We start from the raw sequence: 18,053 nt of genomic DNA, 5'->3' as shown, positions 1-18,053 counted from the left end.
GCAAAATGCCACACAGTTCCCTGTGCTGTGTGATGTCTGTGGACCAATACCCTGTATACAAAGAGCTCCACTCCTGTCCATGCTCAAATGGGGATCTAAATTTCATAGATAACCCCTTCCTACACTGGCACAAATTGGACTTCCTTGAACTTTTAAAGAGAGTTGGGATCCAAATCCAGTCTGAACTTTGGCAAGGGCTTCTCTGCTTTTATGGAAGATAGATATTTAAAAATATTTTTAAGTTGTACCCCAAAAAATCATCATTTAATGCACTGATTTGTTTCTGCAACGCCCTTTGTGTTCTCTTTAAGCAAGCAGAAATGCTTGTGAAATGTGACAGATTTCAATGGGACTGGAGAACACTCAGCACCAGGACAGAGGTGCTCAGCACTTCATTGGGTCAGGCCCTTACAGTGTGTGTCTGGGGACTTGTGTGAGCCTTATGCTCTGGAGTGAATTTCACCTTGAATGAGGCGTGGATCCTGTGGCAATTAAAATCATACCCACAGCCTCACTTGAAGTTGTTTAGGTAAGAAAGGGAACATTTCAAAGGCCCCAAGGTCACTTTGGAACCAATGATCTGTTTTCAAAAGGGACTTTGAGACTTAGGCTCCTAAGGACCTATGACTTCCAATGTGTCTGAGGCACTTAAGGCTCAGATCCTCAAAGATATTTTGGTGCCTAACTCCCATGGGAGTTAGATACTGACATACCTTTGAGGATCTGGGGTTTAAGTACCTAAGTCACTTTTACAAATAGGGTTTAAGCTGCTAAATTCTTTAGGCACCTTTGAAAAATATTTCATCTATTCTTAATCTTAACTACTTTTAAAATCTCAGCTCACAACATGAACTTTTTATTTATAAGAAACATCCCCCCCATACCTGCTTTTCCACTTTTCCAAGCCTGCCCATCATGCTTGGGTCTTCTGGAAGCTCCCCCTCTGCTGACCCTTTGGTTCGATCCTTGTCGGTCATTGATGTCCCTCGTCCAACAATCTGGTCCACTCTACCAGGAACAGAAACAACCCCCCCACCCAGAAAAGGCTGTTGAGTTAGTCACATACATCAAAGAAATAGGACTCTGCTAGCTGCTGACTCTTTGTGGACAAAGCTACAACCTCTCTCCCAACGAGCACTCAAAATTACTCACACAACCAGGGAGAGGCAGCTAAGTGTTATCTTTGATGGAAACAAGTAGCTATGTTTTCACAGTAGTATTAGCAGAATTTGAAATCTATCAATGCTGTTTCTATAGATATAATCTGGCATGTTATGCTCAGTAAATTTGCCCACAGGGAAGAATTTCACTCTAAGCAGGGTTTCTACTAAATTAATTAGCATTGTATTTGTTACTGTTGATAATTTTGTTGTGAATAAAGTTGTCTGCCTGCTTTATCTAGATGAGATTTATGTTTTTTCACATCTTTACAGCCGACTCTTTTGCCTCTCTCCTACATACTCATGTCCATCAAGATAAGAGTCTATAATTCAGCACTGGAATGGTTACATACCTTATTTGTAATCCCTTTTCCCCTGTCTAAGAATTTAAGGCTCCACATGGATGGAAGAGGAGTCCATATAGGAAGTCACAAGCTAATTATATGTAATATATCAAATCTTAATTTTCTCTACAGGTAATTAAACACGGGCATCTCCTGATCTAATAAAAACCAATAAGACATCTTCAAGATGGGACATATTCTTAATCTTAACCCGATATATAGCCATCCCCCTAAATATAATCCTGGCAAACTTTACTCATGCATAATGTGCCAGAAGTGTAGGTGACAAAAAACAGATTAATCTGGTTGAAACCAAGTTAGTTGTCTTGAGCAGGAATAAAAAATGCTTCTTATGCAGTTCTGCAGTGTGGGCAATGGATCCATGCACCAGTATGAGACAAAGAATGGGCTGAACGCAGACAGACAAAGGAAAATTAACAAACAAAACTGAAGGAAAGGGATGAGACACAAGGCCATTTTCAACAACAGAGCAGTCTAGTTGGCTTTGCTTTTGTGTGTGTCTGGGGGGGGCTGGTTTCTTATACTTTCTTTTTTTTAAATAGAGGGTTAGCTCATCAGCTGATATGTAGCAGAACAGCTCCCTGGACTATATTAGAGAGACAGCAGTTCACACCAGGTGAGGATCTATCTCAGGGAGATAGGGAAGATGCGCACCTCATAGCTAAGGTAGCAAATATATAATAAGCAAAAAATATTTAATCCAGGTGAAGTGACTTAGGTAATCCTTTATTTAGGCAGAAATTTTCAGTACTACTGCTTCACCTATAAAATAATGTCTGACCATTTACTTACATGGCGAGTACCATGTGCTATAATTACAAGGGTGAGTAACAAAACTGCTGTAATCATGTAAGGAAAGAGATTTTTAACAGGAAAACGAGAGCTACCTTGATTTGGAATCAGAGGCCATGATGTAGTAAAGTCACACTCTGATCTCCTTTCCTGCATATATAAACATGGAGACCCAGTAAAACAATGGTCGGGGCATGTGTTTAAAGAAGCTAAAGGTCTAATCACTCCTGATTATTTGGAGAGGTCAAGGAAGGAGGTTGCTTCCTTGTCCTGGTGTAACACCCTGATGTAGTCATTGTACTGGAAGAGCTTTATCATTCTATATGAAACCAAAACCAAAATGTTCTTCAATAATAATTGCCAAATAAGGAAACAAGAGAGAACAATTTGTAGTATGGAGGAAATTAAGGCAGCCCCACTGAGGTGTCTCAGAGCATGCGCTAACCCTAGAAATACTCTTTTGCTCTTATAACCCTGATCCAGAGTTCACAGATGACAATGTAAGACTCCTATTGACTTCGATGCAAGTGACTTAAGTTATCCAACTGTTCAAAGAGGGAGTGAGGGGCAAGCCTGTGCAATGAAAGCCTTCCTGCAAGTTCCTCCAAAACCAGCATTTGCCTACACCAGCTTACAAAAAAAGGGCTTAACACACAAGCAAATGAATGCACAATTTCCCAGCTGGTTTGCACAAATATTTGTCGTCCCCAGTGGTATTTTTGCATGTGCATTATTTGTGCATACAAGTAAGCCTCCGCTTTTTTTTTCTATTTTTTTTTAAAGTGGCCCTTACATCTGAACATTTCTGATGAAAGGGAAAAGAGAGAATTATTTTATAGCCCTCATGTTTCATTTCCATTTTAGAAACGTCGTTTGGCTGCATTTGGTGAATTTGGTTACTAATGGCCATCAGGGACTTTCAGCATTGGTTATTAAAAGGTATTTTGCAGGCTGGCTGCTGTGTAAATTTCCCAAATACACCTCTGCTTACATGTACACATCCTTGGCCTACTGCACCCTTTATGAGTCTAGTCTTAGCCCTGGTCTACACGGGGGGTGGGTGGGGTGTCGGTCTAAGTTACACAACTTCAGCTACGTGAATAACGTAGCTGAAGTTGACATACTTAGATCTATTTATCGCAGTGTCTTCACTGTGGTGAGTTGAGTGCTGCCACTCCCCCATCGACTCCACCTGCACCTCTCGTGGTGCTGGAGTACAGGAGTCAACGGGAGAGAGCTCGAGGGTCAATTTATAGCATCTAGACTAGACATGATAAATTGATCCCCGCTGGATTGATCGCTGCCCTCTGATCTGGCGGGTAGACATACCCTTAGGCTCTTGCAGGCCATAGATTATTAACTCTCCCCTGTTGCATGGTGTTTTTACTGGGATGTAACTGAGACTGACCATAGTAATTTCTGTGTAGTGATTTCTCACCCAGATTTCCAGCAATGAAATTTAGTGTTAGGATAGGATTTCTAAAGGGGCACATAAGGAAATTAGGCAGCCAAGTCCCACTGACTTTCAGTGGGAGTTAGTCCCCAATGCTTAAGGCACTTTTGAAAATCCCTTCACTTGCAGTACCATTAAGTCCCTTTTTCATCATTTTGTATTGCTGCCTTTTTTTTTTCCAGTTCAACTCATGGAAAACTAGATGTGCACAAAGTTTCAATGATAAACGGGCACACTAGGTCTTCTTTTAAACCTGCCATAAAATGAAATCAAAGGCATCAATTCTTAAAGGCAGGTGCCAGAGTTGTGTCCCAAAGTGTTGTGCGCCAACCCTTTGTGCTCCCCACTTCCAGTAAATGCGCATTTCAGCACCCAAGTCCGGAAATTATGTACCTAGCAATCCAGCTGTCTGGGCAAATGCTGGATTGCAAGCAAAGGTGTGAGCATGGGTGTGTGCTTAAGGGGGCACCTTTCCGTCTCTTACATCCCTGTGCAGGAATCAGGCACAACTGCAGTCCCTGTGGTCATGTGAGTGCAGAAAAGACTCTCTTGCCAGCATCCCTGGGGCACTAGCCCCCACACACAGGGCAGGAAGAGGAGCAGAGAAGGTCGAGAACATGTTACATTTTCCTAAAGGGGCGGTGCAAGGTGAGTATTCTCACTGCTGCTGGGGAGACGGGGGGAATTCAGGAGGCCTCAGGCTTTCCCTAAGGTGCACAATGTGTCCTGGGAGTTCCCCTGGAGCCGTGTGCTTCTGCACTAGCCCCAGGGAAAAGGCTTGTGCCATAAAGACACTATCTGGTCCCAAGTGGGTGCACTCACAAATTCCTGGAGCTTTGTCTTAGGCATCAGCCTTTGAAAAATCTGTCCCTTGCTTTAGATTTGTGACAAAAGAGGATCAAAAGATTGTTGATGCTATGTGATCTACTATATCACCTGCTAGATTTGCCTGGTTCGGCTGTACCTTTAGTTTGAAAAAGCTTTATTTATTATTATTTGTTATTAAATTTTAAATAATAGCTTTCCTTCTTTTGAACGATACAGAAAAATGTAAAAGTCTTGCATCAGCCATGGTGCAGTTTTTCTCATGCTTCATGCTTACAGTTCATGCAAAGAGGTGTGTCGAATGCCACCCTCCGGCCAGAAGCAGACATCAAAGGTCAAACGACTCAAATGAGGAAAATATGAAAAGTTTGGAAATATTTATTCAGTTTTTGTTTGTTTTTTTTAACATAATTCAGGCACAGACACCAAACCCCCTTCATCCATGTCACATGACTGGCTACTTAACTTCTGATTGGTTAATAGTATTTGGACAAGACGTATTTAATCTAATAATACCAATGACTCATGTCTATGCTGCTCAAAAACATAGCTGGGGCTACTTGGATTTTAAAGTGATTGTATCTTGAATCAGCTGAGCATTCAAAGTTCATAAGCATACAGTATGTGCTACACACTATAGGCTAAATTCTGCCCTCAGATATACACTAGCAGTCCGTTGTCCTCACTGTGAGCTATATACATGTATCTGAAGGCAGAATGTGGCATTACACATCCTTGGGCTGCCAAATACAATCCAGTTGGTTGAGAGAGTTCATGTGACTTCCATTAGTTTGGAACCACTGTTCTTCTAGCTGACCAGCAGGTGGTTTTTAATGTATTTCATGTTTCTGTAATTGTCTGGCCCCAGTTGGCTGAAATGAGGACATGTGATGTAAAAGAAGAAGCTCAATGCAGGGTAGCTCTGCTGCTGTCGCACATTTAGAGCAAAACCACCTCAGACCTGGGGTGATTATCTTAATCACCCGCTTTGGGCCAAATCTGGGAGCTCTGACTCAGCTATAATGTTTGCTGTAGTTTTGCCTGAATATGAATGTCTGGATTTGGGGCTTGAATCCTGCAGGGTGCTGAAAGTTCTGGCCCCAATCCATCAAAGCACTCAAGCAGGCGCTCAACTTAAATATCTGAGTAGTCCCCATTCACATAAATGGGGCTATTCATGTCCTTAAAGTTAAGCCCGTGCTTAAGAGTTATTCTGGATTGGGGCCAGAATGCCCAGTACCCTTCAGGATTGAACTCTTGGTCCTAGGGTCCATTTGGGACTCTGCTGCTGCTTTCTAAGGTTGTCAGCTGCACCCTAGTAAACAAAAACGATGGGGAAAATTAAATTAAAATGGGGCAATACAAAATACCCCTAGGAGCCCCAGAGGGTAAAGCCCAATAATGCTGCAGGTAACAATGGAATTATTTTCTGGTGCTAAGGGTCAGAAATTGTTTATATAGCAGGGGAAAAATTTACCCCAAACAGTGACTGTTAATTTTAGCTCTGCAGTCAACTGAGGGAGGGTCAAAGTTCCCTGCAAGCTAAAAATGGAAGTAAAAAAAAAAAATTTCCCAAGGCATATTGTGTTATGCATATAAACATCCTGTTTTCGATTGCGGGAGTTATATGCTTGTGAAGAAGCAGTATTAGGCTAATACAAAATAGAATTTTTAACATATGGGAGATAATATAATGCCTTGGGTTGAACGAGTGACCTGGAAAGGATAATATAAATACCCTCAGTTTGGCATTTTGAGCATCCTCTCCCATTGTTGGTCATTTTTTCAATCTGCAAGGCAGTAATTTTAATGTATTAACGTCCACTCTAGCCAAGATGTTTTGGACATTGTACATAATACGTAGCTACAACTATATATAATCTTCCCATTTTTTAAAGTGCATTTCAAAATATTGGTATGGCTGAGGAAACAATTTCTTGTTTAAAACCTGTTTTCATGTCCTGAACTTTCAGAAACAACTGTTAGCTTTTGGGTGGAAATTTCTCAAGCTAGACCTAAGTTCAAAGTGGGAGGTTTCTGCAAGGTGCAATCCAACTGGGTTTTTTCCATCTTTGAGTTAGCAGAGTGTGAATAAATAGGTTTGGAAAAAAAATCACACACATTTCTCAGGCACAGATAACTCAAAACAGCTTATATGGAAAACTACAGATCTGTCATGTATCCATGTACTTAGTTCTAAGTGAGGGCAAACATATTTGGAAAAATATTTTGAAGGAATAATATAATTGTGTTTGAAATCACCTTCTACCTGTGCACAGAATATGACTTTTTACCAAATATATACATACGTATTCAGGTGTGATGCACTAGATAAATGGGGAATATTTTGGTTAAAATGTTTGTCCCCATTCTTAAAACCAAGTTCATCTGTGAGTGTAAATCTGAGTAGTTACTTTGAACTATCTCATTGGGGTAACTACTTGTGCTTGTGCCAGCAACACATTTTATTCATGAAAGTTCACAGACACATAGGTGAGACCTCCCTCCAGCTGAAAATGTGCACGTAACTGAGAACACACTATTGTTTATTTCACTGATAAGACATACAGGAGTAAAATTTTCAAATTCACTTGGTGCTTCTGAATATTTTACCTAGAGTGAATCCTCAGTAATGTCAATAGTAAAATTCCCATTGATTTAAATGAGGCAAGGATTTGACAGATAGTTTATTTTTGTACACATAATTAAAGATTCTTTTGAACACTTGGCCCAGCGTATGTAACATTTTTAGTGATATTATACATTTACTGTGGTCAATAGAGTTGGACCAGAGGTGAAAATGGTTCAGTGCATTTATTCACTTCCTTCCCTATAAATATGAAACACGTTTGATTCTAATGTTGCCCACTGAAAAAAACATGGAATAGGTGGATAGATACACACACAGAGTGAGAAGTTTTCCATTCTTTAGTTAATCTTAATTTGCCTCTTCTTCTAGATGAAAATAACAAAGCTTGTTGCTTTTTAAGATATTTTTGTAGTCTTTTATAATTGGCTGCAATATCGTAACAAATTATGATTTTGTCATCCCAAAGAACTACTTGAGGAAGACTGAATAATGCTCACTGAAGAAATCAATGGTTGTATAATTTTTTTTCCTTAGATTTGCCGTAGTGTGAAAACCCATTGCTAAAAGCACAGCCAAGGGATTTTGAGTTATATGTGTCAGCGAGTTGCCTTATTAAGTGATACATGCCGTCATATACCTGGCATGAAAGGGGTTTGACATTAAGCAAATGAAAAATCCAGCGAAAGCGCCATTTTGGTGAATCCTAACCTAGGCAAGTATTGGGGTGACTCTTTGCAAGAGAGCATGGGTCCTTTGGTTGGATACTTCTTATGCCGGGGAGTTGAAGGGGGCGGGGGACCCACAATCATATCTATCCTGGCAAAGTAAATAAGAAAAAAGACACCAGCAAAATGCATAATGAAGCAACACGTAGAAAAAACTTGGTTGGAAAGGAACAACTAAAAAAAAAATATATAAAAAGACAGAGAGAGAGAGAGAGAGAATTGGAAAATATATTCCGCTCGAAACAGAATGCAGCATTATATTGCCTGATCGTTCATGGTTAATGCCAAATCTTATCTGGTCAAACATAAGATTCATGGAACTGGGCATCAGAAGAACGTCAATGCTGCTTAAAATGGGAGTCACTCTGCATATAATAGGCAACATACTGTCCACACTGGAATATATTTGCATATATGTGGCAGTGTCCCATTGGCAATGTCAGATATAAGACAATATATATTCGCCTTTCTATTACAGTGATAAAACATCCTCAGTAAGGTGTAAATGAGGTACACTGTGGAACTGTACACTCGGTGAATGAAATGCATCCATGGTTGGAAAGGTGTTGGAAAGGGATGTGAGCCAGGGACAGAATACCAAAACGAACCAATTACAGACACATCAGAAGAGCAGTGACAAAGAGTTATAAATGATTAAAGAAAAAAGTGCATGTAAAGACCCCCACAAGTTTGCCTGAATAAAGCTTTAACCCAACAAAACACTGGCCACAGAGAGCTAATGTCAAACATCATCACAAACTCTCTCTCTCTCTGAGAGAGAACGTATTGCCTCGGTCCCTCATTGATGCAGGGGGTATTCATCTATCATAGTTTTACACCAGTGGCAAATTGCATTGTCCCATTTCCCTGCCCCCCATACCAGCTCCACAGTGCTGATCAGCATGTTGTGGGACACACCCAAGTCTTGGCCTCGTCCCCATCCATGCCCTGCTCATTTTCCACCAACCTGTTCTGGGGACGGGGGAGTAGGTGACAGCACAATGTCCTGCGTGCCTGAGATGAAGGTCCAAGTAGCCTACATGGGGCTCCAGGAGATAGTTTTACGCCTTCCTTCCTTCCTTCCCAGGATAGAAGGAAGTATAGTCTATGTCACAATCTACCCCAATGACTACTGCATCCCACTGCCCGGATGCAACCGAGAGGAGCATTTGGCCTTGTCTTTCAAAACAGCCACTCCCTGTTCCACCCCAAAATCAACCAGCCGAACAACTTTCTTTTTGGAACACACAATCTCAGAACAAGAAAAATGGAGGCAGGACTGGAGAACCTTGCCAGGGACAAGGTTCAGCTGAAGACCCCCAAAAGTATGGGTGCCCATCTAGATCTTCCCTAACCCAGACAGACTACTTCTCTGGGCACACCTCGGCCGGAAATCTCAAAAGGAGAGATTTTACTCAAGTGATTTCATGCTCTTACAGCTAAACCTGGGCTTAAGTGCTTTGCTAGACACAGTGGGTTTGGGATAGAAAGCTCAGCCCTGCTCTTCGAATGACTCTCACAATGACATGACGAATCAAGAATTAAATGGGAATATAAGTAACACACATTATTCTGGCAACACAAGTACTTTTATGAGGGATATGAGGTAACAGACAATGATTTATCTCCAACTGTGGCTCCATCGTTTAGATTTTGAAATTAAAGAAGAAAAGACAATGTTCACTGTTTCCTGTCATATGCCTTATCCGTGCAAAGGACCCAATCTAACTCCTTTTGAAATCAATGGAAACATTTCCATTGGCTTCAATGGGGGTTGAAGAAAGACCCTTTTAGGCTGTAGAGTAGCATCCATTTGAGCACCCATCTTTCATCTACAAGTTTGCAGAGGCAAATATTTACATGTCATTACTTGGTTGTCTCTGCCTGATACACAGGCACAAGCAGTTAGTTAGGCATATAAGTGACATTCACTTTGATTGAAAGTAATTTAAGGTGCAAAGTCATGCCTTGAGTTACACGTATATCTACACATTGTAGGCCGCAAAGGGCAGATTTTCTTAATTGACACGATTGAGGGTTATTTGTAAGGAGAGAGGGTAGAGTTCTTACTGTCAATGGCTTTTCTCTCATCCATGCTTCATAGGTTTGAATTTAAACTTTTTCTGAGGTAAAATAATTTGGGTGTTGGAGAGGAAGGATGGAGTTTAAAGTCTCTCTCTCTCTCCCCCTCCTTTTATACTCTTCCTAATGCTTCCTGTTCCATACAGTTTAAACATAAGGAGTTCGATCCTGTCCTGTGTCAGATCCCCTTTATGCACTCCCTCGCCTACAAAACCAACTCAGTACCCTAGGACAGTTATACAGCGGATGCAGTTTAGTTCCTGTTTCACTGAGGCTACCCATCTGGGCTGATATGTTAAACTCCCATATTTTTAAGACATTCTTCCCCCATTCCCACCCAATCCAAACTGAGGTCAGACTCCTCCCACTTCCCAGAGCAAAAGATGTAAAATTATTACAAGAGCCTCTCATACTGGGGCCATTTTTCTAATAGCTCCTTTATTCTTAACAAGAGGGCCAAAAATTGTACTTCCAGGGTAGTGCCTTAATTTTATTTCACTGCTGGAAAGGATACCCGATATACCACACAGCCCCCCCAAATGGTGATGTCAAATCATAAGTACTCAACAACAAATCACTGAGACATATGTTCCTCAATGCTTCTGAAAGATTTATGTACACCCTGGTCTGCTCTTTGACCACATGCTGGGCCACAGTGAGGGAAGTTAACATACTCTCTGGGGGAGGCTGAAATGTGAACAACCATCTTGCGCATGTGGAGTGGGACCGGGGGGAGGGCAGGATACTTTCAGTAAGGATTCTCCGGTGGTGCCATGCGATGGGAGGTAACACAGGTTTATTGGCACAAGGAGATGGAACAGGGTTTGCTTCTGTTTCATAACAGAACCTGAGGCTGCTCCTGGAGCCTGTCTAGCACCCTTACCCAGAATGCACAGCTCCCTCCCCTAGACTGGACACTAGAAATAATGGGCACTGTAAAACTAATCTGCCCGCCTGGCACTCTGTGCCAAAAATTCACCCCTTGTGGCCACCCAGAATAACCAGAAGTTATTCAGAAATCCACTGTTTTCCATTAGGCTTTTTCTTAGAAAGAAAAATAGATATGTCTGTTTAAAGAAAGGACTTTATCTTAACCCTCTCACTCCTATCATCCACCACTGGGGTGCTATCACAACAAACAGTGGAGTCTCTTGCCTGGACTGGAGATTTTTAATCCGAGAGAGCATGTCCAAGTGACCGGCTGAGTACTGCTCGATGACATCCATCACATCGTAAGGCCGAAGGCTCTCCTTGAACTTCCGTTTGGAAACAAGAAATTTCATGATGCTAGGGGAGAGAGAAAGGAAAAAATAGATTCCTCATGCTGGAGCCATGTACTGTAGAGTGAAAGGCATGCCAATGCTGCAGAGAGCTACTTGGGAGTCAGCGGAACAAGACATTTGAAAAGCGAACACCGTCTGAGGCTACTTTAGATAAAGCAGAGAGAATCAAAGTTCAAGATGTAGGGCTCCGTACGTTTCCGAGGCTGCTGGTCTCACTAGCCAGCTTGGTAGAAAGTCTTCCAGGTAGGGGAGGAGGCTCAGTAATGCACAGCATCCACAACCCCCAGCTTGCCCCACTGGGGACTTTGGGGGCAGATTGGAACAACCCAGTTGACTAGGGGTAGGGTTTGATCGGGGCACATAGAGATGGTGCTGATTCGGTGTCTCTCCTAGGTGGCCACAGCAATTTAAAGCTGCTCCCCATGTCAGAAGCCCCACAGTAGCAGTCAACCCTACCAGACCAGAGGTGTGCAAATGGCAAGCCCCAATGCCTCAGAGGTGTAATTGCTATCTGTGGGTTAAGGTATCTAGGATGGGGAAAGGGCCAGCATTTTCTTGTGGCTCTGTGCTTGCTTTAATATCCTCCTTGTGCCTTTCATGCTGATGCCAGCAGCAAGCACAGATCCAGCCCCCAAAAAGTTAATAATTGGACAATATTCTCTGGTGGATGTATATTTTTTCCTGCTTATTCTTCGATCTTCATGCTGGGCAGCAATGCATTTAGTGTGTGTGTAGCGGGGAACAGCATCTATAAATCCCTGCCTCACTGAGGATTGAAGCACAACTCCCCAACACAGCAAAGTGCCCACTTATAATCCAAGCAGTACAGAAGGGCAAAGCCCTTGGTATTTGGATGGTGCACATTAGGTGGGGGTTCCCACTATCTGAATACTGTCTGGATCTCAGATATGAGCCAAAAAAGAATAATAGGCCACCCCTTAGCCACAGAACTTAGCTCTCCTAACAACAAGCCCTGTGCTTCTCTTTCTCCACTTACCTTTAGCTATTTTCTGAGGAAAGACTGATTTTTCAACCCCTCTCAGAAAATTCTTAGGGAAAATGGCTCCTCTTTTAAGACAATGGAGAGGAGTGGGATAGACAGCTACTAGGTTTCTATCAGCAAATGGCTGAAAGTAATGGAGCAACCTGGGCCTGTGTGGGGTGGGAGTGGCAGGGGCCTCTGGGAAAGGAAAGGAATGGCTATTGCCTCCTGACCAGGATTGCTTTCCTCAGCCTCTGATGGAAGCCTCCTGTAATGACATGATATAGTGATAAAGAGTGCCAGATGGTTAGGACATGAGCTCCAGTGGTTCCCAGTGGCTCAGAAAACACTTCCTGAGCTGGAGGGCATGTATTATACTGGGCGATCTTGTCTGAGTGTGCATGCATACCCCACTGATCTCTAGGTGCCAGATGACTAGAGGCTATACATCTTAATATTGCTATTACTATAGCTAATAGAGATTATCATTTAGGGCAAGTCAGAGAAGCCCATGTTTTGAAGCCCAGGGGCCTGTGTCCCCTCTCCAGATCTGCACGTGTGCGTTGTAGATGATGACTCTTATGTCTAAATATGTGCATCTATGGATTTGTTACAATGGCTCATTTGCAACACAGTGGGTGAATTCCAATGTTTTCACTTCTTGAACCTTGCCATTCTTGAGGTGCCCCCAAGGCACTGTTCTAAAGCTACCCCCACCATCCTTCCAACAGGAGGAGGCCGGGTCTAAGAATAAGACTTGGATCCTCTAGGTGGCAATTCTGTTTGCTAGGGCTTAGGTCACCGGACAGGTGTCTTGACTGAACAACACAGGACAGGAGTGGAGATGAACACTGGTTCTAGCACCCAGGCCCCAAACAATAAGTCTGGCTCTGGATCTAGTGCTATATCTGAATCCTCCAGCTCTGGAAGGAGGAGGAATATCAGTGCTAGACACTGCCAGATTTTGGGGACGTTCAGCCTAGGATCCAAATCCAAAGTGTGTGGCTTATAGAGAGGGGTAGGCCAGCTGGACTCACCAATGTGAGTGGGGAAGAAGTGGGGATTTAGATAAGCATTTCGTGTCCTTACTTCTGGCAGCTAAAAAGGACATCATAGCCCCAGCGCCCTTCAGTCCGTCAGCCTTGTGTGTCCTCTCTCCATCTGGTTGTGTAAATGTCAGCATTTAACCACGAAGCGAGCGATCTGATTTGTATTTAACACTGTTAGGGTGTTTTCCCATTTCTCCCTTTACTCCTCCTCCAAGCAAAAACTGTTTTCCCAGCTCAGCTTTATACAAAGGAAAACAGAGCACCTGGGGTGGATCCAGCCAGCAGCAATGGGATTTGTGCATTATTCAATGCTGCCTGGTTTACCGATACCCTTATTATTTATTTCCCTTTAACATTTTACCCTGTAGGGAGGTCTCTCCATCCTCCTTCCTCCCCCACTTCCTTTTCCTTTCTTACCACACTGCCCTGATGCTGACTTTAAGTCCCGGCGTTAAATCTTCCGTCACAAACTCGCAGTTGCAGCTTTTGTTATCATCGGGAATGTCTTCTCCAGGGAGGCTTGCTTCTGGGTTTAAAAGAAAGAAAGAAAAAGAGAATCCACAGCTAATTAGAGCGGCGTTGCAGCAGGAGGAATGGGAGCATCAGACTCCCGAAGTGAGCACATGGAAGACATAAATGGCATGTTATCTTTGCATCTTAACAAAAGCTTTCTCTCCCTCTGAGTTAGGCTAAGATGACATCTGATACCACCAGTTTCAGTCCCCATCTGTCTTTAAGGGCATCACATAACTGAATGAAGCTCTCCTCTTTCCTCTCCTACCACAGCATCTTCATGTGGATAAAACAATACCTTATGACGTGCTAATAAGGGAGAGAACGAAATAGTTCAGTAAGTCTAGATGGTTCAAATCCCCTTCACCTCCTCCAAACTGGCTGGGCCAGCAAGTATCCTGTTTAAATGAACTGCCTATTATCAAAATCTTTAAATAAGAGTAAGAATCACTGGGTACAGAGTAAGAATCACTGGGTATAGATTCTCCAACTTCCCCTGCTACTGGGTAATCAGTATCTGATCCCTTTCATGGTGGACACATAGATGGCTGGAGACAAAGAGAGATGCACAGAATATCCAAAGACAACTCTTGATCAAATTATTCTGAGAAGCTTAAATATCTAAATCAGAAGGTAAATAATTCAAGGATCAAAACCCCAATATTTCCTATGTGAAGCAGAATGCCTTATGCTGTACCAAGTAATGGAGACATCCTGATTGACTATCTGCTGGATTCACACTTGCCAGCAAAATTCCTGTTGTGGCAGCACCATGCAGATCTTCCATCCAAGCACCGACCCAGCCTGACCCCATTTAGCTTGGGAGGAAACCAAGAGGGTGGCAGTCCATGGTGACAAGGCAAAATGGCTGCCCTCAGAAGCTCTCACCTTCAGAGTTCTGTCGAGACGCAGCTCCCTTGATCCGGAATGCTTGCCGGGCTCGGCTCCGGTCTCCAAAGCTCCAGCTTTTAGGCACTTTGCTCGGGCTATCGTCAATGCTCTGATCAGCGCTGGGAGATCTCCGGAGGCTCTGAGCCTGAGGAGAGCTTTTCCCTTTAGTTCCAGAACCTCGGGGACTGGAGAAGACACGGTCTTTCAGGCTGACCTTCTGACTATTCATGGAAACAAATTGAAACAAAGACAAAAAGGAGACAGCAGGGGGGAGTCACTCTTGAAGCCGCATATCCCTTCCCTTTCAGACCTCAGAAACCCACGACATTACAAAGCAGCTGTGAGATGTGTCCAGGTTTAATTTTTTTAGAACACTTCAGAATGGTTTCCATCATCATGAATGAAATGCGAGGAATCGTTAATTGGGAAAAAATAATGGAAGTTCAAACAGAAACCCCTCCTATTATTGGAGGGCTTGCTGAACAGAATGGCATGAAACAATGATGTTGACAATTCCTTACATCATTTATTGGTTCCTATCATGAGTTATGATGCTTTTTTCCACAGTTTCCCTCAAAAATCCTTTTTCAATAAGAAAATATTAACAAAGGTTTACCAAAAATGTTTCAAAGTAAAGTTAAAAAGCTATTTATGCCTTTTTCAGGCCAGTCACCTGTCTCTTTTCCCCTTCCACTCACGCCATCTTTTCTACAGACTGAAAAAGTTCTCAACCCCTCTTCTATCCTCAGGTTAAAATAAAAATCTTTTTCTGTACATGTAATGAATGTTAACTACAAAGTTGTGAATTAAAATCCTAATAAGGATTTGAGGTTAAAAAGCACTTGCATATTTACTAGGGCTACTTAAATATTTGCAGCAAAATTGGAAACACTTCAAAATCTGATATGTTTGCATTTAATTGCAATTTCTTTAAAATGATCCAATTTTATTGCAAAATATTCTGTTTTTTGCTTGAAAACCATCCTGATTCCCGTTGATAAACAGTCTTATTGTGGAGTCAAACCTCTCTATTTTCAAATTTCTGAATTCTGAAATTTCAAATGAAGATGATGAATTTTCACATGAAACTTGAAAAAATGATTTTGTGAAACTTTATGAAAGGAGCAAAAATTGATAATTGCAACATTCCCAGGAACAAAACTGAAAATATTTTTAGTTTTGCATAGACCTAATATTTGCCAAATACCAACTGATTATTAACAGAAGATATTTATTGAGAATAGATAACGACTACAAAGCACTTCTTCATTTATCCAATATTTTATATTAATGGACATTCAAGCCTGAGTAAAGTTCAGATGTAATTTCCAAGTGGTTTCTACCACAATAACCGTTAACATTCTGCATTGGAAATCTTACAAATTCAGCAGCAGAGGTGCACATCACCTGATTGAATTAAGTCGCTGATTATGCTTAGGAAAGTGAATCAGAGAGAAGGGTATTGTGGGAACTTATCCTATCTCAGTGACTTCTAGGTCAAACTTGCTTAGTTGAAGTAGCAAAGATTTATTTTTTCTAACTGTCAGTGCCGTCACCTCAGATCTAAGAAATAAGCTGCTTCTTATTTCATCGTTAATAATAAAAATTCTGCAGTTACAATACAGCTGTGGATATGTGAGACAGCTTTATCGGCTGTGCTGCGCTGCCAGGAGTGAGCATTTGGTTTTGTCAGTAAAGGAACCAGACACGCAGGGAGCAGATCCAATGTGCTATTTTTACATAGTCGCTTTATATTGTGAAACCTCATTGTACAGACTGATCCAAATGTTTAACTAGAACTTTAATGCTAAGAGCAAAACACAGGTGCCCTAAATTAGAGGCACAGGTGAGGCTACTTTTTAAATCTGATTCTAAATGAAGGGTGTTCTTGTAGCCTACTCATTTGTAAGGCTCATTTGTGTTGCATGTACTGTTTGAATTTCTTTATTCTGCAAGGTCTGTTTAAATATTTTATCTGACAAAGTCTGCCAAAAGCTAAAATCCAGAATTCAACCCTATCTCTTAGCACTTCATCCTGAAAGGTGCTGCATGCCCGAATTGTTCTTCTTGAGAATTGTGCATGCTCGGCATGTAAAGATTGTTTATCCATAAGAATGGCCAGACTGGGTCAGATCAAAGGTCCATCTAGCCCATATCCTGTCTTACAACAGTGGCCAATGCCAGATGCCTCAGAGGAAATGAAGAGAACAAGTAATCATCAAGTGATCCATCCCCTGTCATCCATTCCCAGCTTCTGGCAAACACAGGCTACGGACACCATCCCAGCCCATCCTGGCTAATAGGCATTGTTGGACCTATCCTCCATGAACTTATCTAATTCTTTTTTGAACGCTGTTATAGTCTTAGCCTTCACAATATCCTCTAGCAAAAAGTCCCACAGGTTGACTGTGCGCTGTGTGAAAAAATACATTGTTTGTTTTAAACCTGCTGCCTATTAATTTCATTTGGTGACCCCTAGTTCTTATGTCATGAGAAGGAATAAATAACACTTCCTTATTTACTTTCTCCTCACCAGTCATGATTTTATAGACCTCTATCATATCCCCCCTTCGTCATCTTTTTTCTAAGCTGAAAAGTCCCAGTCTTATTAATCTCTCCTCATACGGAAGCTGTTCCATACCCCTAATCAGTTTTGTTGCCCATTTCTGAACCTTTTCTAATTCCAATATATCCTTTTTGAGATGGGGCAACCACATCTGCATGCAGTATTCAGGATGAGGGCATATCATGGATTTATACAGGCAATATGATATTTTCTGTCTTATTTCTATCCCTTTCTTAATGATCTCCAACATTCTGTTCGATTTTTTGACTTCCGCTGCACACTGATTAGATGTTTTCAGAGAACTATCCACAATGATTCCAAGATCTCTTTCTTGCACACTAACAGCTAATTTAGACCCCATCATTTTATACGTATAGTTGGGATTATGTTTTCCAATGTGCATTTCTTTGCATTTATCAACATGGAATTTAATCTGCCATTTTGTTGCCCAGTCACTCTGTTTTGTGAGATCCTTTTGTAGCTCTTCGCAGTCTGCCTGGGACTTAATTATCCATCACTGAATAAAACTGGGCCCTTATTCTGGTTGCCTCAATCCCATTTCCCAAGTAAATATGTTGCAAAAGATTCCATGAACTAAGGATGGCAAATCAAAAAGTACTGAATTTCCTACAGAATATGAGAGAGAGGAATTTCATATTAGGACATCACAAGGTGCAATATTTTACTCATTAAAAATATCACTTATGAATCTGAGGAACATTTAAAATCCATTCAGGTCTGATCCCTGAGTACTCAAACTCTCGACATTTGGAATGC

General features: G+C 41.8%; 1 protein-coding gene across 1 annotated transcript in view; it reads right to left on the bottom strand.

The window, feature by feature from the left end:
- The window catches only part of KCNQ2 (potassium voltage-gated channel subfamily Q member 2), a 130,321-nt gene that overhangs the window by 12,788 nt on the left and 99,480 nt on the right, over positions 1-18,053 (bottom strand). The window contains 5 exon segments of the mRNA XM_030533389.1: positions 885-1,008; positions 7,894-8,001; positions 11,148-11,279; positions 13,724-13,832; positions 14,708-14,931. Coding sequence (XP_030389249.1) covers positions 885-1,008; positions 7,894-8,001; positions 11,148-11,279; positions 13,724-13,832; positions 14,708-14,931 — 697 coding nt within the window.

The sequence above is a fragment of the Gopherus evgoodei genome, chromosome 14 (assembly GCF_007399415.2).
Source record: "Gopherus evgoodei ecotype Sinaloan lineage chromosome 14, rGopEvg1_v1.p, whole genome shotgun sequence".
Classification (NCBI taxonomy): domain Eukaryota; kingdom Metazoa; phylum Chordata; order Testudines; family Testudinidae; genus Gopherus; species Gopherus evgoodei.
Note: the sequence above shows the minus strand (reverse complement) of the source record. Positions and strands in the feature narration are given on the sequence as shown.